We start from the raw sequence: 20,126 nt of genomic DNA on the forward strand, positions 1-20,126 counted from the left end.
CTTAATCTGCCTCAATATCGCAAAGACCTTAAACAGGAACCCAAAATAGAAGTGTTCTAATTGTGGACAACTTAAGACAATCAATTTCTAAAGCCCTGCAGCATCTTTCACATCTAAAGATTGTAACCCACTACATTTTGCGATAGTCAAGCTATCAAGAAATGGGAATTTCGACACTATATATGTAAGTGCTTTACTTGAAAGTCAACTTACTGATATAAGATGCAAAGTTTCTATTTTGAATCTATAAGAGGATAATCGATGGCGGGGGAAGGCAATGGATTGTTTGGCTACAATAACTCATTAGAGTTATAAAGAAATGGCTATTGATCATGTAATGGACAATTCAAATTCAACAACCAATTAAATAACCTTGGATTTTCTTATCTAAAAGCAAAGAAATCAAGGTGAAGTGTGTAGTTTGGTGCAATGGTGACTAAAAGAATCTACTTTGGCCAAAGTCAAATTGAAAACCCAATTTGTTTCTTGGTCGATGGAGTTTAGTAAAATCATTAAGAAAGCTCAATACTCTAACAGCAGCATCTTCCAAGGTCCATCATGCATGTAAGCCATTAAAGACTTTTTCCATAGGTCTTTCCATTAAGTAGAAAGGAAAGTGGTTCTAACAGCAAATTCAAAAGGGAGCAAGGAAAGAATGTGGCAAAAAATGTCATCAAGTAAACGATTAATCAAATCATTAGGATCTAAATTCCTGAAAAATAAGATTGATCTAAAAAATGGTTTCACTAAAATTTTGCCTGATCCAACTAAATTGTAAATAAAAAGAAAAGGTGAGACAGTTCTTACTTGGCAATATTTGTTATGTAATTGATATCGTCATGATCATGCTCCATCACTTGATGCCTCATTTGATAGAAATGAATGATTTAACAAAGAATGTTGTTAGCTAATTAAACTATTGATAAAATCAACACCTTCAAATATCTGTTCAAATACAAGATTGATTTATACAAGTGTTCAAAGTGGTTTGACCAGGTTATTTTTCACTGTTTCTTGGCTTATTACAAGACATTCATGCTCTTTCTCTCTTGATGATTCTTCTAAATACCGCAGCCTACTCTTCTTTCCTCACGTTTTGCTTCTTTTGAACTTTTAGATGTTTGCCAAAGTAAAACCTGTTGGCAGGTCATTATTAATTACTTATTAAAATATATATTTTGGTTAAGACTATGATCTTTCTTGAGAAGAATTTGGACTGTATAAAGTCACTTTAAAATAGCATGGTGCCTTTTCCATGATTAATTAAATGCAAGTAAATTGACTTTGATTAGAGAGACAAAAGTTTTCAAGGAAATTCCTAATAAACGATGGCTTAATTACGTCCACTTGAAACATTAGGTTTCTTTGCTTCTGTTTCGCTCGCCATATAAACAAATCCCACAAAACAATATATATTTATACACCTTTTAATGTACAACAAAGAACAATGGAGATTCAATATTTGGGCTTAGAAAGGATTACTTTGCTACTCAGTTCACTCTATGAACCATACCATTTCATTAGAATTTAGGAGATATTAAATTAAATTAGACACCTGTATAGTGCGTGTGTATGCATGCAAACGTGTATATATATTGCTTCATTTTTTCCTTGTTCCCTTGGTTGACTAATTTTCTTTTAACTAGATTCCTTGTTTCTTTAAATTTGAGGGAATTCCAATTTGGAAGAAAATTCTAGGGAAGCTAGATTTTCCTGAGTCTTGGCCTACTAAGCTTAAGCTAATTTGGATAACAATAACTATTTTGGGTTTAGCTTAAGCTTAAGAAAATTCTACTTGTGTTCTAATTTTTGGGTTTTATTATTCATAAATATAAAACATTATCAGTATATATAATGGTTACAAAAGGTTGAAACTTTAACCTTACCTTGCATGACATGTTTCTTTAATTTGGCACATTTTCATGACAATTATTATGCATGTTTAACAATCAGCTCTTGCTAATTTTGTTTTGCACTTTGTTTTTAGTTAAGCAGTCATAAAAGGAAGCTCATATTCTTCTAATTCCAATGATACAACCTTGAGCTTGTGTTTTCCACTTCTTGAGAATGAAATTAATTATATGAGATAGTTAGAACTTCCTATGAACAAGATCTTGACATGTTTCATGGAAATTTTTAACCTCTTTAAACTTGTAAGAATCCTTCCCTTCTTTTTCAAGCTTGTTGAAAAGTAATTATCAATATGGAAATCAAGCCACTAGAAGTACTAGCGAAAAGCAACAACTTTGAAGGTTAAAGAAAGTCTTTAAGAAGTAAAACGTTGCCATCTTTGACTGAAAATGCTAGTTGCAAAAACACTAGTCTATTGTGTTGTTTTTATCTTTACCATTAGTTGTGTTCAAAACGTTCTTAGTCATGTCGTTTTGTTTTATTTCTAGTTTGTTGTTCTTATATGCACCATAATTTGGTTTGTTTTCTTGTTTCTGGTGTATGTGAAATGTGAAATACCCCATACTTTGATATAGTGACAAATAAAGCTTATCGGATGTGAATTGAGGCATAATTAGGTATTTTGAAAACCAAAGAGACAAGATAAAATCTTTAAAATAAAATAATATTTTATTAATAAAATAATATTAAAATATTAATATTTAGTCGGATGTCGAAATCAGTCATAAAGAAGGATCATATGGTTGATCCAAGTGAGGGAGAAGATGTCAAGCCTGACTCTATAAAATACTTGTCATGACATGCATGTGATTGACTAAGTGTTTACATGCTAGGAGAGTCCCGAAAAATTGATAAAAGTCGGCATTGTACCTAGAGGTACAACAAAGTTGATTTAAGCCTCAAACTAGATCAAATAGAGAATTTAAGGTGAAATTAAGAATTTTAAAGTCCCAAAATGGTTTAATATGGTGATTCGGAGTTCGAGGATCAATTTGGAGTCAAATCGAAAATTTCACTATCTAGGGGTAAAATGGTAATTTTGCCACTCGAGGACAAAATGGGAAAAATGTTTTCAAAGATTTTGATCATATTTGACTTATTGGCGTATAATTTGAGGTTGAGAAGTGAAAAATTGTAATTTCGGTATTTTTCGAAGTATAAGGGTAAAATGATAATTTTACCGCCCCAAGGGTAAAATGGTAATTTTGCCGCCTCATGGGCAAAATTATAATTTTTCACCATCAGGACACTTGTCCAGCACATGGATTTTACCCAATTTTATCATGGATAATTGAAGGAATTTATATGGTGGAGAGAGAAAGCTTAATAGTTAAGAAATAAAAATAGACCAATGAAATGGTGACACATGGCATATTTATAACCATTAAATATTTAGCTTTAAAATTAACACAAATCAGCCCATTTTCTCTTCATATGGCCGGCCAAAGAAGAACAAAAGAGGAAAGGAAAAAAAACAAGAACCCTAGGTGGGAAAATTGAAGAAAAAGTGTGGGATTTCAAAGGATTAAGCTAATAAAGGTAAAATTTCTTAATTTTGACTTGTGATTTACACTACCCATGCTTTCTTTTTCATTTTTCATGGTTAGATTTCATGTTTTCATGGTGAATTCATGGCTGGTTGGAATGGGTATGGAGAGAGAATGAAGTTGGATTGATTTGATTCTAAGTTATAGTAGTGTTTTTAGTTAGTTTATCATGTTTAGAAACAAACCAACAAGAAAAAAATTTCATTTTCTCCCATTACCCATCATTAGCCGAATTTTCTAGGGAGGATATTGTGGCTGAAATTGATGATATTTTATGATATTTTGGTGATATTTGATGTTTGGTGAGGGTAGAAATTAAATGAACAATTTTGGTGTGAAAAATCGAATTTTTGCTTAACATATAGAAATGTGTGATTATTGACCCGAGACTGATAAATTGAATCTCATTCACAGTCACTGAGGTAATTTAGGTATAATTGGAGTGTAGAAAGTGAGAAGAATTGATTTGGAGTTAAATTGGAGATTTTAGCCAATTAGACTGAGTATAGTGTGACTTAAGTCGAATATCACATTTAAGTAATTGATCGGATATTTTGCATTCCATATCATGCATTGGTAATCTAAATTAGTTCAATTTTGATTTAGTACCAATGTAGTAAGTTTCTCGATTTTGTACTGTGTCAAGGTGGTGAGTCATCCGACAAAGGTAAGAAAATTGTACCCGATGATCGATAATCGAAGTACTTTAGAAATTCGACTTCCGAAATAGTGAGTAACCTTACTATCATTTTCATTATCTAAAGTATGTTTTTAATCGATTTTGGTGAAATTTTATGAAAATGAGTTTAAATGGTAAATTTTAGGTTTATAAACAAAATGAATTTAAATAAAAATATTTTATAAATTGTCTTGAAATTGAATAATGATTTTGAAAAATAGAGTAATTGGAGACCACTTATTATGTTGTAAAAATTTATGATTTGAATCGAATGGCTTATGACGATATTTGCATAAATGGCTGAATTAATATTTGTGTTAAAATATATGAAATGTGTATTTAGCCTTGAAAGGCTGTGAATTACAATAATTGTCATATCATGTTATCGAATTTTATTATATGGTGGGTTTAGCTTGCTGCAGTGGGCGGGTTTCCGTGGACTAGCCTATTAGAGGGGCACGGTAAACCCCTTTTTATTTTACCTCAGTTGGAGAGGCGAGTAGAGTAACTCTCGAGGTATAACTTTTAGAGTTCACTTCACGCCAAACCACCTCGTGAGGGGGAACTCGACCAACGCCAAGGAACGGCTATGTTTTCAAAATAAAAACATGATTTATGCGTATATGACTTTCTAATAGGCTTAGCAGACTTAGTTGGGGTAGCCCTCAGCCAAGGTATCCTAGATAACTGAGTATGATAATAATTTTTGGCATGAGCCAAGCTTTTTAAGAAATTCATAAGCCATATTGATTACTTGATTTAAATAAATTGATTTCATTTGGTTGAAATAAGTTGAAAAATGATAAATCACAGTTTGATGAAATGTTTTAATAGTCTCCTTTTACTCGCCTTTAGATATTTGAAGTGATATTTGTTTACTCACTGGGATTATATAATCTCATCACCCTCCTTTTCACCCATTTCAGGCTCAGAATAGTCTGTAGATAGCTCATTTCATCGAGGATTACAATTGGACAAGCATCCTCAAAATATGTAGGTTTATCTCTCTAGATACTTTTGGTCATTCGTGGGCCCACATGTCACTACAAAATTTAATTTTGTACTTTGATTATCTGTATTACAATATATATGAATTTATTTTACTTTTTCGTTGTAAAAATTAATTATGCAGTGTTCTAAACATATTGTTTTATGAGAAAATTAAATATTTTATTCAATATTTTTATTTTATTCTACTAGTTATAATTTCATTTTAAATGAAAGTTTTATACGTTTAAATTTATTTTTGATTATGAATTATGTGTTTTATACTTGCATACTACATTTTTAACTGATTTCGAAACTCTTGAGGAAAAATGACTAAAATGTCCTTGTGAGACAGAAATCATTTTTCTTATTGATTTCAGTTGAAAATAGCTTAAATTCTTTTAGGATATGATATTTGGTAATGGTTGCTCACCGGGAAAAGAGAAACTAATATTAAAACCTTGTAGGGTTCCGGTTGACAATTTGGGTAATGAGTGTCGATTGGGACAACGCAGCGGTTGTCACGGGCTCGATGAGAGTTTTGGGTTGTGACAGTATGGCTCAACGGCCATGTCTGTTTCTTTTCATCTTATCGTTAAGTTGTTCATTAATTATTGTGCAAATGCTTTCTAGATCTGGTTTAGTCTCCCTAAACTAAATTTTGAGAAATATTGTTATTGAGAGAATATAAATACAAATTAAAAAAAATGAATTGGGGCTTGATGGTCATTCATTTTTTCTATTCAACATTGTCTCTCTTCTTTTTCTTTTCTGTTTTCCTATTTTTCAACTTCTCCCTTAACTTTTCCAAAAAACCTTAGCTTCATTTTTCTTTAATTGGTATCAGAGCTCATTTAGTGATCTTAAGGGACTACAAACAAAAATTCATCATGACTTCAAGCTTCAACTTATCTGCTCCACTGAGGTTCACTAGAGAAAATTATTCCTTCTTATGTGTGAAGATAGAGTCTTATCTCAAGGCTTTTACACTTTGAAAAGTTATGAAAATTAATGAAAAACTTGTTCAGAGGAGTGCTACTCCAACCCTTGCTCAGATTAGGCAATTTGAGGAGGATAAATCAAAAAGGTATAAAGCTTTGTCATGCTTACATTCAACTTTATCTGATGAAATATTTGTTAAGGTTATGCATTTGAAAACTCCAAAATAGGTTTGGGATTATTTGAAGGATGAATTTTTTTGAAGTGAAAGAACTAGGCAGATTCAAAGATTTAATCTCACTCAAAAATTTAAAATGCTTAGAATAGAGGATAATGAAAACATTAGAGATTTTTTTGGAAAAGTGATGGGACTAGTGAATCAATTGAGATTATTAAGAAGGAAAATTACAGAGGAAAGATTAATAAGCAAAATGTTAGTTATCCTACCTAAAAAGTATGAATCTAAGGTGTCTTGGTTAGAAGACTGAAGGGATTTTGCTTAGCTTACATTTAAAGAGTTAGTTAATGCATTAGAAGTTCTTGAACAAAGGAGGGCTTTTAGGTAGAGAAGTGCAATTGATTTTGTCGTATTTGCTAAGACTAAAAACTTGAAAGTGAGTGGAACTAGCACTAAGAGTGGTTCAACTGATAAGAAAAACAACAAGAAAAAGACTAGAGATAATGAGAAGGGAGATCAAAAAGGGAGTTTCCACCATGTCAATATTGTAAAAAAAACCAATCACACTAAGAAATATTGTTGGTTTAGACCTAATGTTAAATGCAAGGCATACGCTCAAAAAGGGCATGTGGAAAAAGTGTGTAAGAATCATTCTAACGTGAATGAAAAAGCAGCTGTTGCAGAACATGTGGATGAAGATACTGATAAAGTTTTGTTTACGGAAACTATTGGGGAAGATTCAAGTAAAACTAATTTTTGGCTATTGGATAGTGCTTTCTCACATCATTTGATAGGTAACAAATTTCTATTTACTACACTTAATGCTAAGTTAATGTTTAAAGTGAAGATTGGAGATGGTAATTACCTAGATATACTTGGAGGGGTAATGTTAGTGTTGAAACTGCTTCTGGAAGTAAATGTATAAGTAGTGTGCATTATGTTCCTGATGCCAATCACAACCTGTTGAGTATGGGACAGTTGGCTAAAGAGCACTATGCTTTATTGTTTAGAGATGATGTTTGTACTGTGATTAACCCTTAGGAAAATGAAATGTTCACTGTTGCTATAAAGAATAATTGTTATCCACTCTATTTAGCTAATACAGCTTACTTGGCTTTTTATAATGAATTGGATATGTTTGAGATTTGGAACATGAGACTGGGTCATGTAAACTATAATTCCTTGTCTCTTATGTTTTTAAAGAATCTAGTGGAAAGCTTACTTGGAATCTCAAAACCAGATAAGCTTTGTCAAGCTTGTCGATTTGGAAAGCAATCAAGGAAACCTTTTCCTAAAGAAAGCAGATGGAAGGCTACCAGAAAGCTTAAGTTGGTGCATATAAACTTAAATGGACCAAGGAAAACCCCTTCACTCAACGGCAGTAGGTTCTATATAATTTTCATAGATGACTTCACTAAGTATTGCTAGATATACTTCTTGAAGCAAAAATCTGAGACATTGAGCTACTTCAAAAAGTTTAAGGCTACAGTTGAGAATTTCTCAAGACTTTGAGAAATGACAATGGGAAGGAATACACTTCAACTGAATTTAAGCAATATTTAGAATCTATGGGAGTTTAGCATTAGTTAACCATTCCATATAATCCTCAACAGAATGGTAACGTTGAAAGAATGAATAGAATTCTGGTTGAGATAGGACGATGCCTACTGTTTCAAATGAATGTCCCAACGGCATTTTGTGCAAAAGTTGTGAATACAGCTAACTATATTTTGAATAGAGTTCATACCAGGGTTTTGGATAACAAAACTCCACATGAAATGTGGTTTGATCATAAAGCAAAGTGTTTCTCACTTAAAAGCTTTTGGTTGTGTATGTTATGCTAAGGTTTCAAATGCCAAGAGGACCAAGTTTGATCCAAAGTCTGCTGTAGCAGTGCTAGTTGGATATAGTGAGGTATCAAAAGGCTACAGACTGTATGATACTAAGTTGAAAAAAGTATTTGTGAGCAGGGATGTGGTGTTTGATGAGGGCCAGAGTTGGAATTAGTCAAGTGCATGAGTAGAAAAGTTTGATTTTGCAACTGCAACTGATGATGTTTTAGTTCAAACTAATACTGATGACCAATCTAACTTAGTGGATGAAAGCAAAGCTGTAAAAGGCACTAGAAGTATAAAAGACATTTATAGCTACTGTAATGCTGCTTTAGCTGAACCCTCATGCTTTAAAGAAGCAAATTCAAAGGAACACTAAAAATCAGCCATAGATGTCGGAATATAGATGATTATTAAGAATGGGACATGGACTTTGGTGGACAGACCTGTTGACAAGAACACCATTTGAGTTAAATGGATTTATAAAACCAAATTAAATCCGGATGGTTCTGTAGATAAGTACAAGGCTCGATTGGTGGTCAAAGGCTATGCTCAAGTTTATGGGGTTGACTATATGGAAACCTTTGCTTTAATGGCTAAGCATGACACAATAAGAATGCGTACTGCTTTGTCATCAAGGGAGGGATGGAGGATTTATCATCTTGATGTCAAATCAGCCTTTCTTAATGGCATTCTTACTAAAGATATTTACATTGAACAACCTGAAGGTTATGTGCAGCGAGGGTTTGAGAAGAAGGTTTGCAAACTTATCAAGGCACTGTATGGTCTAAAGCAGGCTCTAAGAGCTAGAGACTAAAATTGATGATCATTTTAAGACTCAAGGGTTCCAAAGAAGCATAAATGAGTCAATGCTATATGTGAATTGTGAAAATGGTGCTATGGTACTCATTGTTGCACTTTATATAAATGATCTCTTGGCTATTGGACCAGAAGGTGAATATCTGACTAAATTTAAAGCTCAAATGAAAAAAGTGTTTGAAATGACAGACTTAGGTGAGATGACTTACTTTCTTGGTATGGAGGTTATGCAAGCTGTTGGTAAAGTTGTATTACATTAGGGAAGCTATGCAAAGGATCTGCTTAGCAAGTTTAATATGAGTATGTGCAAGGTTGTAAACACTTAATGGTGTACCGATGCAAAATTTAGCAAAGACGATGGTACTGCTAAGGCAACTGAGTAGTTATATAGAATCATCATTAGTTCGTTGTTGTACTTAGCTACTGATATGATAATGTTTGCAACATGCTTGCTTTCAAGGTTCATTCAAGATCCTACAGAAACACACTTTACAGCAACTAAGAGGATCTTGAGGTATATGAAAGGAACTTTGGATTATGGGTTAATATATTTGAAGCAGGAGAGCAATCAACTAGTAGGTTTTTCAGATAGTGATTGTGTTGGATCATTGGATGACTCTAAAAGTACAAGAAGGTTTTGTTATTCATTTGGTAGTATAGTATTTGCCTTAAACTCAAAGAAACAACAAGTGGTAGCTCAATCAACAGTTGAAGCAGAGTACATTGTTTGTGCTGCTGCTGCTAACCATACTTTATGGTTGAGAAATTTATTGGTTGAGTTAGGATTTAAGCAAGAAAAAGGAACTTTGATTAATGTTGACAACTTGTCAACAATTGCCATTGCCAAGAATCCTGTTCAGCATGGAAGTACTAAGCATATCAAAGTAAAGTACCATGTTCTGAGAGATGCAGTGAAAGAAGGAGAGATTGAGTTGCTACATTGTTTAATTAATGATCAGCTTGTTGATATTTTCACCAAACGCTTGGGAAATGAGAGATTTGAGTATCTGAGATTCTGTCTTGGAGTTCTCCGGATTAAGAATTATGGGGTTACATTGAAAAGTAATTCTCAATCTGGAAATCAAGCCACTGAAAGTACTGGCGGGAAGCAACAACTTTGAATGTTGAAGAAAGTCTTTAAGAAGTAAAATGTGTCGTCTTTAACTGACGATGCTAGTTGCAAAAGTGCTAGTCCATTGTGTTGTTTTGATCTTTACCATTAGCCGTGTTCAAAACATTCTTAGTCATGTTGTTTTGTTTTATTTGTAGTTTATTGTTTTTATACGCACCATTATGGTGCCAATTTGGTTTGTTTACTTGTTTCTAGTGTACGGCTTAACGATCATGTCTGTTTCTTTTCATTTTACCATTAAGTTGCTCATTGATTACTGTGCAAATGTTTCCTAGGTCCGATTTAGTCTTCATGAACTAAATTTTAGGAAATGTTGTTATTGAGAGAATATAAATACAAATTAAAAAAATAAATTAGGGCTTGATGGCCATTCATTTTTTCTGATCGACGTTATCTATCTTCTTCTTTTTCTCTGTTTTCCTATTTTTCAACTTCTCCCTTAACTTTTCCAAAAAAGCTTAGCTTCCTTTTTCTTCACAGCTCAGGTACTTTAACCAGACGCCGCAAACAGGCCCCCTTTAAATTAGCTAGGATCAGTGGTCTCAACCGCTTTACAAACAAAATCTCCTTGTTTTCATTTGCAAATCCTTCTAGTTTCAGCAGCCTAAGATGATTGCCTTTTCTGAGTCCATTGACCTTAGCTGGGCACTGTTTTGTGCTTTTCATGTTGTAGCTTTCGGGATCAATCTGCAAGTTTGATGAAGAGTATCAAAATTGTCAATTAAAGGTAGCATTGCTGTGAGTTCCTTCCATCACAGCAAATAAAAATCTACTTAAAGATGATAACACCAAGGAGATCAATGCCTGCAAATAAAATTGATCAAAGTTTGAGCCATGAGTATTTAGGAGTGCAGAAGCCTGAAAAGATCTTTTTGAAAGTGGATAAATTGCTGGAACATGACTCGAAAACCCATCTTCATAGTGTTAGAGAGTTCACATTTTTAATGCTTTCGAAGATTAATTTGAAGCCATCACAATTGACGTTATTGTATATAGGAGGGCCTTGTCTGAAATAAAGCATAGGCATCTTTCAGTCGGAACTTGTAAGGAGACAGACCAATTGGGAAATGTGGGAAGGAAACTTCAAACTCGAATAACACCAATCGGTCTCTATATTGGAAAGAAGTTGAGTTGGAACCCTCAAAACTGAGATTCTAAATGGGGACAGTCCAAAGACAACTAATTTATGAAGCTCTCTAGCCTCCTTTATTTGTAAAGTTTTAATCCATGTCTTTATGAATCACACATTTATCTAACCAATTATCATTTCTGATTAATTCATATGCTTTTTATTTTAAAATTTATATATAATTTATTAATTTTTTTTATTTTATTCAACATATGAAGTTAAATTTTTTGGCACATAAAACTCAACTTTCTTTTTTTCTTTTTTTTTTTTCCCACCTTCCTCCTTGCATCCATACTTTCGAGCAAACACTAGCTTAAAAGAAAGGTAAGAAATATATGACCTCATATATCATGTTGGCCCCTGTATAAGGTAAGAACCATAGTAGAGCTAGTCAAAGCAATGTTCTACAATATACATGAACAAAATTTGCAGCACAGACGAGCAGCATGTACAAAAACTGGCCAAAAAACCCTACACAAAGACAACCAGTATAGCAAAAGCCAAAAAAAAAAAATTATCCCCAAATGCTTTCAGACAGGAATTTTCCACTGCAACCTAGCAAAACCCGACCCACAAGCCAACAATCATAAAGACATATCATCAGAACAAAAAAAAAAAAGCAATTTATCAAAAAACCCAAAATCTCTAATCTTTCATCTCCTTTCCGAAACCCAAATTCAAGAAAAAAGTGAAAAAAAAAAAAGAAAAAAATGGACCAAAGTCAAGAGAGAAGATAAAGCAAACAGTGAGGGGAATTTTGGAAGGTCCGGCAATGGGTAGGATAATTGGAGAAAAATAAAATTTGTGACTTTTCCTTTACAAAGGAAAGTTACCTTGCATCCGTGAGAGAAGGGAATGACATTCCCTCGTCACATTGTAATGACTTTGCAATGGGAAGATTTTCTCATATCTAAAATGCAAACCAAATACTGCAAAGACATTACAAGTAGTTAAATTGCAAGGAAAGCAGGAAACTTACAGTATTCCACACTCTACCTAAGAATGCACTTCATATGGTCATTTCCTTGATCCTTTTTCCCCTTTATAAATGACAATACTTGAAAAACTTTTTAAGTCTGGAGGGATCAAACCTCGAATAACTGAGCTGTTCCCAAAATGCAGTTTTCGGATTTCAGAAAGCAGGGCCTGCAACATTTGCTCAGCAAGAAGAGCTCAATTGAAACTCTGCAAGTATAACTTAGCAGAAATGCAACAACTTTTATTTATTCACTATTCTACAACAGTTTCATATTGCTATGATACATGCTTATTCCAAGCAAATATTACATTTATATACTACAACATGCCCTGTCTTGCGCACCAGAGCATTTGGCTCATTGATTGGTGCATAATCCCCTGCCTAGAGAGCAGGGCTCAAATCTCTCCTCCCCCAATTATATATAAAAGAAAACATGCCCTGTCTTGCATTTTCAGTTCACTCTTCCTCAGGGTAGGCTTCAAGAAACTGTCTGATTTTCAACCGTTCTTCCTTTCTAAGATCAGGATCCTCACTAGTCAACCTCTTCCGAACTGCCCCATTAACACTGCTTGGATCATTGTTCACAACCTGCATTGATAGGAAAATAAACATCAGAGATTTTGCATGATACTAGAAAAAACAAGATGGTAAAAGTGCCTAGTTGGTGGAGGGCTGCTATAAAAGAGAAAATTATCACCAGCTGTTAGAGCTTTTCTAGATTATAGTCAAGGCACCCTAAATATACTTTGACCTATTCCTGAGTAGTGTCCTCCCTGGACAAGGTTTTTTCAACTACAAGTGCTAATTGGGAAGCATGCACAAACAGTCCCGGAGGCAAATTTTTAGAAGGTTTCCAAGTTTCAATCAGCTCGAACTAAAGTTCAGCTTTCTAATATGATCAATTGGAGATGACCAAACACCTCCTGAACTAATTTATACAAAAGCACAGGCTCGTGAACAACGTTTAAACCAATCCATAGATTATACAATTGATTACACAAGATTGAGCTTTCCCCTTGCCAGCCAGACAGTAGAAACTGAGAACTTACATGAAGAAAATTGTTGACATGGCCATCTTTGTTAGGAGTTGTTACCAGCTCAAATTCATTGTATGTCCATTCCCCATCCACTATATACTTGTACTCATAGCGTCCTTCCTGTTAAAGAAAGAGACAACATACTAGAATCTTATAATCTGGTTTAGTTATATTGACATGAGTTTCCATTTTCAAGGTAGCATTTCTCTAAGTAATAATCTATACATCGACAAATATACCTCAGGTAAAAAATTCTATACTAAATAATTTACACCTGTACCAGGTCATTATGTTTCTGAACCTGAAAGCTATTGTCCATATATATATATATATTATCAAGCTATGAAATAAGAATTCTATGCTATGTTTCCATGAATATTAGACCTGACACAGGCAAGGACATGACAATATGAAGCATTAACATGAATTGAATTAGAATTGGTCCCCAGGAGAATCCAAATCAAGGTGCTCAGCATAAATGAAAAGTTAACAAAATATCTTGATTCTTCAATCCATGAATGGCTATTACGCAGAAATTTAGGCGCCGACAGGATGCCTAAATGAATAAGACTAAAAGAGAAACACGAAAGAAAACAGGAAAAGCATGATCAACAAAGTTGAGACTGGTTAAATGTAGGAAAATTGTTAATGCAGGGGTTTGAAACACAAAGGAAAATGGAGTAATATGTTTTTGAGTTGAAGAAATTAAAGACAATAAAATGCATTCCTACAAACAAAAGACACTTACAGGCAGTTCTCTCTGGAGAGTCCATGAACCATGCCCCTTGTCAAACTTCAAAGGTATTCTCTGGATCAAATACAAAATACATAGAATGATCAAACAGCTGGAAGTGAAAGAATTAATTAATATATCATCTTAAAATAATGAATAATTCCAATCCAATAAGTCCTTTTAACTTTTGCATCAAAAGGGAAATAAGATCCAAACAAATAAATCAATCTTTATCCAATGTAGTTGACAAATCTCAACCCATTATAAAGAAAACCAAGAACCTAGTACATGCACAACAATTAGTTTATTTCCATATGACATGCTGGATATGGCTTCAAAAGCTACCCTTAGGAATACAGGCCCCACTTTGAACACCAGATTATATCCACATAGGATGGCTTTTGTACAATACTGAGTTTTGTGTGCCTTTTAAGGAAATGATTAAAAGTAGATTCAAATGACACATCTGGTGCAGACCTGATGAAGATATCCTGAAGCAAAGTTCCTGATTCAACCGTCTGGCCAATTGTTAAAACCATCCAAAACTTATTTTCTATTGTATATGCTATGTTGTCCATATTACCTTCCTTTTTTTTTTAAAATTGACGTTCCATGTTATATTCAAACTTCAAAGTGAGGTAAAACAAGTTTTAGTCTACACTGGTTGAACTATTTTCTTTTTTGGGTGTTCCCTCTATAAAACATTTATTAAAAAAAAAAAAACCTAGGCCAATTCAATATTATGGATAGCTTAGTCAACTCATTTAGAAAGAAAAAAAGAAAGTAGTGATAGGCCATAAATAGATATAGGGAGAAAAGATGATATGTATAAGAAAAGGGGTAAATGAATCAATTTTATCAAAAGTTAAGGAAGATGGCTACAAATGCTAAACATCACTTTCAAACCTTGCGTAAGTGTTGGACAATAAAACAAGTGAGATCTTGACACTAAATATATTTATGTATATCAAATCTTGACACTAAATGATTATGTAGGATAGGTTATCTTTGTCGACATATAAAATATTTATCTTATCATATCCTTCATCCTTCTCCTAATTATGTTTGTACCAAATGTAAGAAAGGATAAAAATAATCTAATCTTATCATCATTCTTTTCTTGTCTTATACTCTTCAAGTCTTCATACTGTACTGCACCAAAAGCAACCAAGAAGTCTGGGATGTGCAGATAGGACAAGACTGAACGCAGACAAAAGGAGAAACTGGAAACGCCTATGAAAACTCTCTAGATTTAGACGGAAAAGCACATGATACATCTGTTTAACAAACTGCTGGAATATGCACAGAGAAGTCTTTATTGGGGATGAATGAGTTTCTCTGGAATCAATATTATCTGATTGAGAAAACTGTATTGATATTTGTTTCCAACAATTGATCACCTTCACAGTAGTGAGAAAAACAAATGGCATATATTAGGACTGGAACTTCACCAATCTGCTGGAATGAGGAACTGTTTGACTAGACTAGCTCTTATTAGTTACCAAATAAGTCACAAGATTTTCAATCTCATATTTTTTGAGGAATTTGGGTTAAAAATAACACAGTTATTAGTGCTATCAAATAACATATACAACATTGCAGGGATATTGTAGCTTTTAAAATTCGCAACATGGCAATTGACACTTTTTGCATCCACAAACAAAGTCCATGGCTTCTATAATTCTCAACTGACAAAGCTGAAGAAATTATTCTGATGGACTAAATAAAGCATCCAAGGAAATTCTTACACCTCAGTGGGCTAAAAATTAATAGAAGTCCATTACCTGGCCCCACCCAATATCAAGTCCAGAAACTTCCACTGTAGAGCACTTGCTGTCTTCCCATGTCAAAGTGACCAGCTCCCTCTTAAGATCTGTAAGCTATACATTGAGAAAATATGATAAAATGAGTTTGCAATAACTTCTCATTCAATATATAATGCTTATATACATAAAAAAACACACACACAAACTAATCCAATAACGAAGCTCGTGCTTTAGTGAGTACTGCAATTAACATTGTATTACACACCAGAAAAGCAAATCTTTTGCAATGACTACATGACGTTTATGCTTTAGCAAATGCTGCAATTAAGATAGTATTACATAGCAAAATAAGAATGTTTTGCAATTTCATGAGCTTATGAAGCAAAGAATTAAATAGCTTTTTCTACATTTCTTAATTGGGATAATGTCACATTTGACCCCTATAATTTAGGAAAATGTCTAATGCAGTACCTGTAATAAAAGAATGCTAAATGTGGACCCTTTCCATTCAGAGCTAACACTCCAGAAATTAAAAATGCCAAAACAGGAATAGCACTTGATACTATTAGAAATGCCGAGAAACTATCATATTCGAGAAGCAGAAACATAGACGAACTCCTATGAATGTGAAACATAGACCAGATTAGTCGATTCACCTTGGAATTCATTGTCAACTCATCCAAACATCCAAAAAGAAAACAAAAATTTAAGCTTCAAATGATTACACCTATAGTAATAGAAGCAAATGACTCACAATATCAGCAGTTGCACTTTTGATGGCATCCAATTTAGGGAAGCATGACCGCTTGCTCTGAAAGAGAAGAAACAAAATGATATACCAGAGATGTTATAAAATAAGCTACACACGTATTGATAATGCAAAAACCTCTTTTTCAAGAATCATTTACAAAGAAAAAGAGAGAAAGGGAAAAAAAAATTCTATAGATTACTATCACACCAGTGTTGACCAAAATTTACAAAACCAAATCCAGAATTAAACTAAACTAACTGTTCAAAAAAAAAAAACTAAAATATCTAAATTTATAACCTGAAATTACATCCATGAAAAAGATCAAGTAACAAATCACGTATTCTAGTTTTGGGAAACATGGGGACTGTAGGGTTTGTTTTCTGTAAATAATATAAAAAAAAACTGAAATCTGACTGTCCACGCTAACTATTGAGTATCCTATATATCTGCAGGCACAAGGTGCTGCTCCACAGAATAACTTGAAGGCAGTAGGTATTGTCATATTGACAAAGGAAGCTGTTCAGACACACAAAGATCCTTGGCATTAGATTGTTGCCATTTCAATTGAGGGATTCTCAACCATGTGGCTACATGCACAAGTTAGGGCTTCATAAATTAATTACCAATATGTCCTTATTGTTAATAGTATTGATTCAAGATAGAGTTCATCAACTGTGAAATGGTAGAAATAAATCCTTGCACCCAAAATGCATTGGCCCTTCTGATGATTCTAAATCCATTCATAAATTTAGATAGGCTAAGCCTGTTTAGGTCTCAGATCATTATCCAAAAAGAAATGATAAGCATGGAGACAAAGGCAAAGATACCAGCAGCAATCTGTGAGCTTCGCTAAGTTTATAGCCTTGAACCCAGAACATATATGCCATCTGTCATTAATAACAACAAAAATCTATAGATCAGTTTGACAGATAGATTAAAGCAACTGAAAGATTGCTCATTCCAAGAAAATTGAGCTTTCAAAACTGGATGGCAAAAGACATTTTAGAAAAATAAATGAATCTAATACCGCAACAGCAGGAGCTCTTCCAAGTCCAGCAGTACAATGTACATACGTCACACCTCCATTCTGATTTATGGCCTTGTATAATTTGCTAACCACAGCTGGAAGCCGCATCCGTAAATCAAATGAATCAAAGTCCCTGCTTCATAAATTATTGACCTAACTAAATTAGTAACAAAAAGGACTTAAAATAACAAAAACAGCTGCTTCAGCTTAACAAGTTAAGGTATCAGTCATACATAAAAGAAGTAGTCTTTTAACAAGAAAAATTGATAGCTAATTTCACTCATAGCATTACAAACGATGCTTTTCACAATGAAAACTCATTAAAATGCTATGACCACTCAATTGTCATGTCTGACCTTATTTGAGCACGTATGTGTTCAATATCACTGCATTTCTTGGCATAATCTTGAATGGCACCAATATCAACCCCAAAATATCTGGAAATTGTAGTAAAGGAATCACAGCACTTACTTATTTGCTCAACCAATCTTGTTAATCATTGTCCAAATGACATATCTCATAAACAATCATGCACACAGAAATACGTAAGAGCAATTAGTTACTTCCATTTTTCAATTATCAAATCATAAATTTAGATGGAACTTCAATGACAACAGTGTCTAAGATACTCCAAATCTGGATCTTGCTGCAAGCAAAATATGGTTTTCACTCCGACTTTACGAAGCTTGTCAACATCTTCTGGAGCCTATCAATTTGAAGATGGAAAAAAAAAATTCAGGTAATCATTTGAGAGAATTATTTTCAATTATTTACTTAGAAACAAGAATTACCTGCAGACATGAACCCACAATCAGGTCTGGACGGATGAAGTTATAGTTCATTCCCAGTTCATGCCTGTAAGTCAAAACTGCAGCAAACCACATAACAAATGATTAATAACAACTAAACCTAGAAGAAACAAAATTATAAAATAGAGTAATAAGAGAATAACGATACCACTAAATTAAACACCAACATATTAATTTATCATGTTGAAACTTGAATGTTGAGACTGCCAGAGAGTATATGGCAACCAGTGAATTGTTCAACACTTCATATTAAGAAGATCTGTCTGCTAGCTGTGAGCATCTACAGTAAGGTTTAGCTTACATTTTTGTACCCCACATCAAAAGGAACAGTACTGACCAAGCTTCTGACATGAAAAATGCCAGCTACACCTAAATGCAAGCAAACCTTCCTCAAACTTAAAGCAAAAGCACAACAAAAGTGAACTTACCAGCACCCATTGCTTCTGTCATATTATGACTATATATGTTGGATTTTTCCCCCTCTGATTCAGAGCTACTCTGCTTTGCACTTGATGTGGAACCAGAAATTGCCTGTCGAAAAAGAAATTGGTAATCCAAAAGACAGTTTACATACAATCAAGCAGCATCTTGAGCAGCATGCAGAGAATGGCATTTTACATCATAAACCAAACTAATTTAATCATCATATATAGACTACTAAAAGGTTACTAAACCTCCTAGTACAATTTGGGTGCAATCATCATTTTGATTTCACATGTTACAGGTTTAATGCCAACAGAAAATTAACAAATCCTTCATTTCATATTAAATGCAAAAATTCAGTTAGAACATAGGCACTAACTACAACAGCTTAATCAGTTTCCCTTGATAAAAACTTAAAAAGCTCTTTTGATAAACTTGTCATTTCCAATCATAACTACATAAATTCAACTCAGTGAACTAAGCAGTTATAAATAAAACATGTAATTACCTTATTCAATAACAACATCCATTCATAAAGAGTAAAGGGCCAAAGTGAAAAAAAATATATATATATTTTAATCCAAGAAGAAAAGCCAAAGAATTCGAATCTTTAAAAACAAATATATGAAGATGAAGAAAGAAGTGTACAGAATCTACAGTGAAATTAAATCTTTAAAGCTAAAACTAAATTCTTATGAAAACCCAGATAAAGACTCTGAAATCCATGGATAATTGAGTTACCTTAACTGCCATACTTCTCGGTATATCACTAAAATCCATCCCTCCCTACATTAAATCAAACAATTCAAAAACCAACAAAAACAGTAAAAGATAAATCACACATACATCAATAATTATGAAAGTTGATATTATTTGAGAGTAAAGATTAGAAGCTGAAAAATTACCATCATATTGATGGAACATGAAAAGGGTTTTCTTGGGTAGCTCTTGAAACCTTGAAATGGCCATGCATAGGATCTGAAACTATTCCAAAATAAAATTTTGAGCAAGCTTTTGGATTAGACCCATGTTAGAAAAAAAACATTGGAATATTGAAAAGATTAAAAAGAAAGGATTTGAACAGACCTTGGAAGATTCTGAAGACAATTCATATTCGATCAGAAGAGAAAAAAAAAATTCTTGAAGATAACAGAAAAATCTTAGTTGCAGTAGTGTGATTTTTTTATTGGGGGTTTCTGCTACTGGGGTTTTATCGAACTTGGCTCGGAGAATTAAAAAAAGGATTGCTTTTTAAAACATTCTCAATAATGCCATTAAGAGCAATCTGTGGGGCCCACTTTCCTAAAATGTTGGATCTCTTACATTGGTTGTATATCATTTATTATTACTATTTCTATTTATATAAAATTATGATATTTTAACAATATTAAAAATAAAAATCGTAATACTATAAAAAAGAAAACAAAAAGGGAAAAATAAAGGATAAG

General features: G+C 33.3%; 1 protein-coding gene and 1 long non-coding RNA gene across 3 annotated transcripts; one reads left to right on the forward strand and one right to left on the reverse strand.

The window, feature by feature from the left end:
* Positions 3,411-5,221, forward strand: LOC18586563. The gene is made up of 3 exons (XR_001929753.1): positions 3,411-3,450; positions 4,105-4,187; positions 5,064-5,221. It is a non-coding gene; the product is annotated as an uncharacterized LOC18586563 (long non-coding RNA).
* Positions 12,327-19,872, reverse strand: LOC18586564 (phosphoglucan phosphatase DSP4, amyloplastic). Of its 2 annotated transcripts, none has more exons than XM_007010035.2 (14): positions 19,765-19,872; positions 19,584-19,656; positions 19,420-19,464; positions 18,684-18,786; positions 18,238-18,314; positions 18,076-18,152; positions 17,803-17,883; positions 17,447-17,579; positions 17,247-17,306; positions 16,423-16,479; positions 15,687-15,782; positions 13,918-13,977; positions 13,182-13,289; positions 12,327-12,720 (listed from the first exon to the last, which is right to left on the reverse strand). In XM_007010035.2, exons 1-14 carry the CDS (start codon positions 19,788-19,790, stop codon positions 12,589-12,591), a joined length of 1,128 nt encoding a protein of 375 aa, XP_007010097.2. In that variant the 5' UTR covers positions 19,791-19,872; the 3' UTR covers positions 12,327-12,588. The 2 variants fall into 2 exon arrangements, with proteins under 2 accessions (XP_007010097.2, XP_007010098.2); XM_007010036.2 differs by having other exon boundaries at positions 19,584-19,662.

Source organism: Theobroma cacao, chromosome 10, assembly GCF_000208745.1.
Source record: "Theobroma cacao cultivar B97-61/B2 chromosome 10, Criollo_cocoa_genome_V2, whole genome shotgun sequence".
NCBI classification, from domain to species: domain Eukaryota; kingdom Viridiplantae; phylum Streptophyta; class Magnoliopsida; order Malvales; family Malvaceae; genus Theobroma; species Theobroma cacao.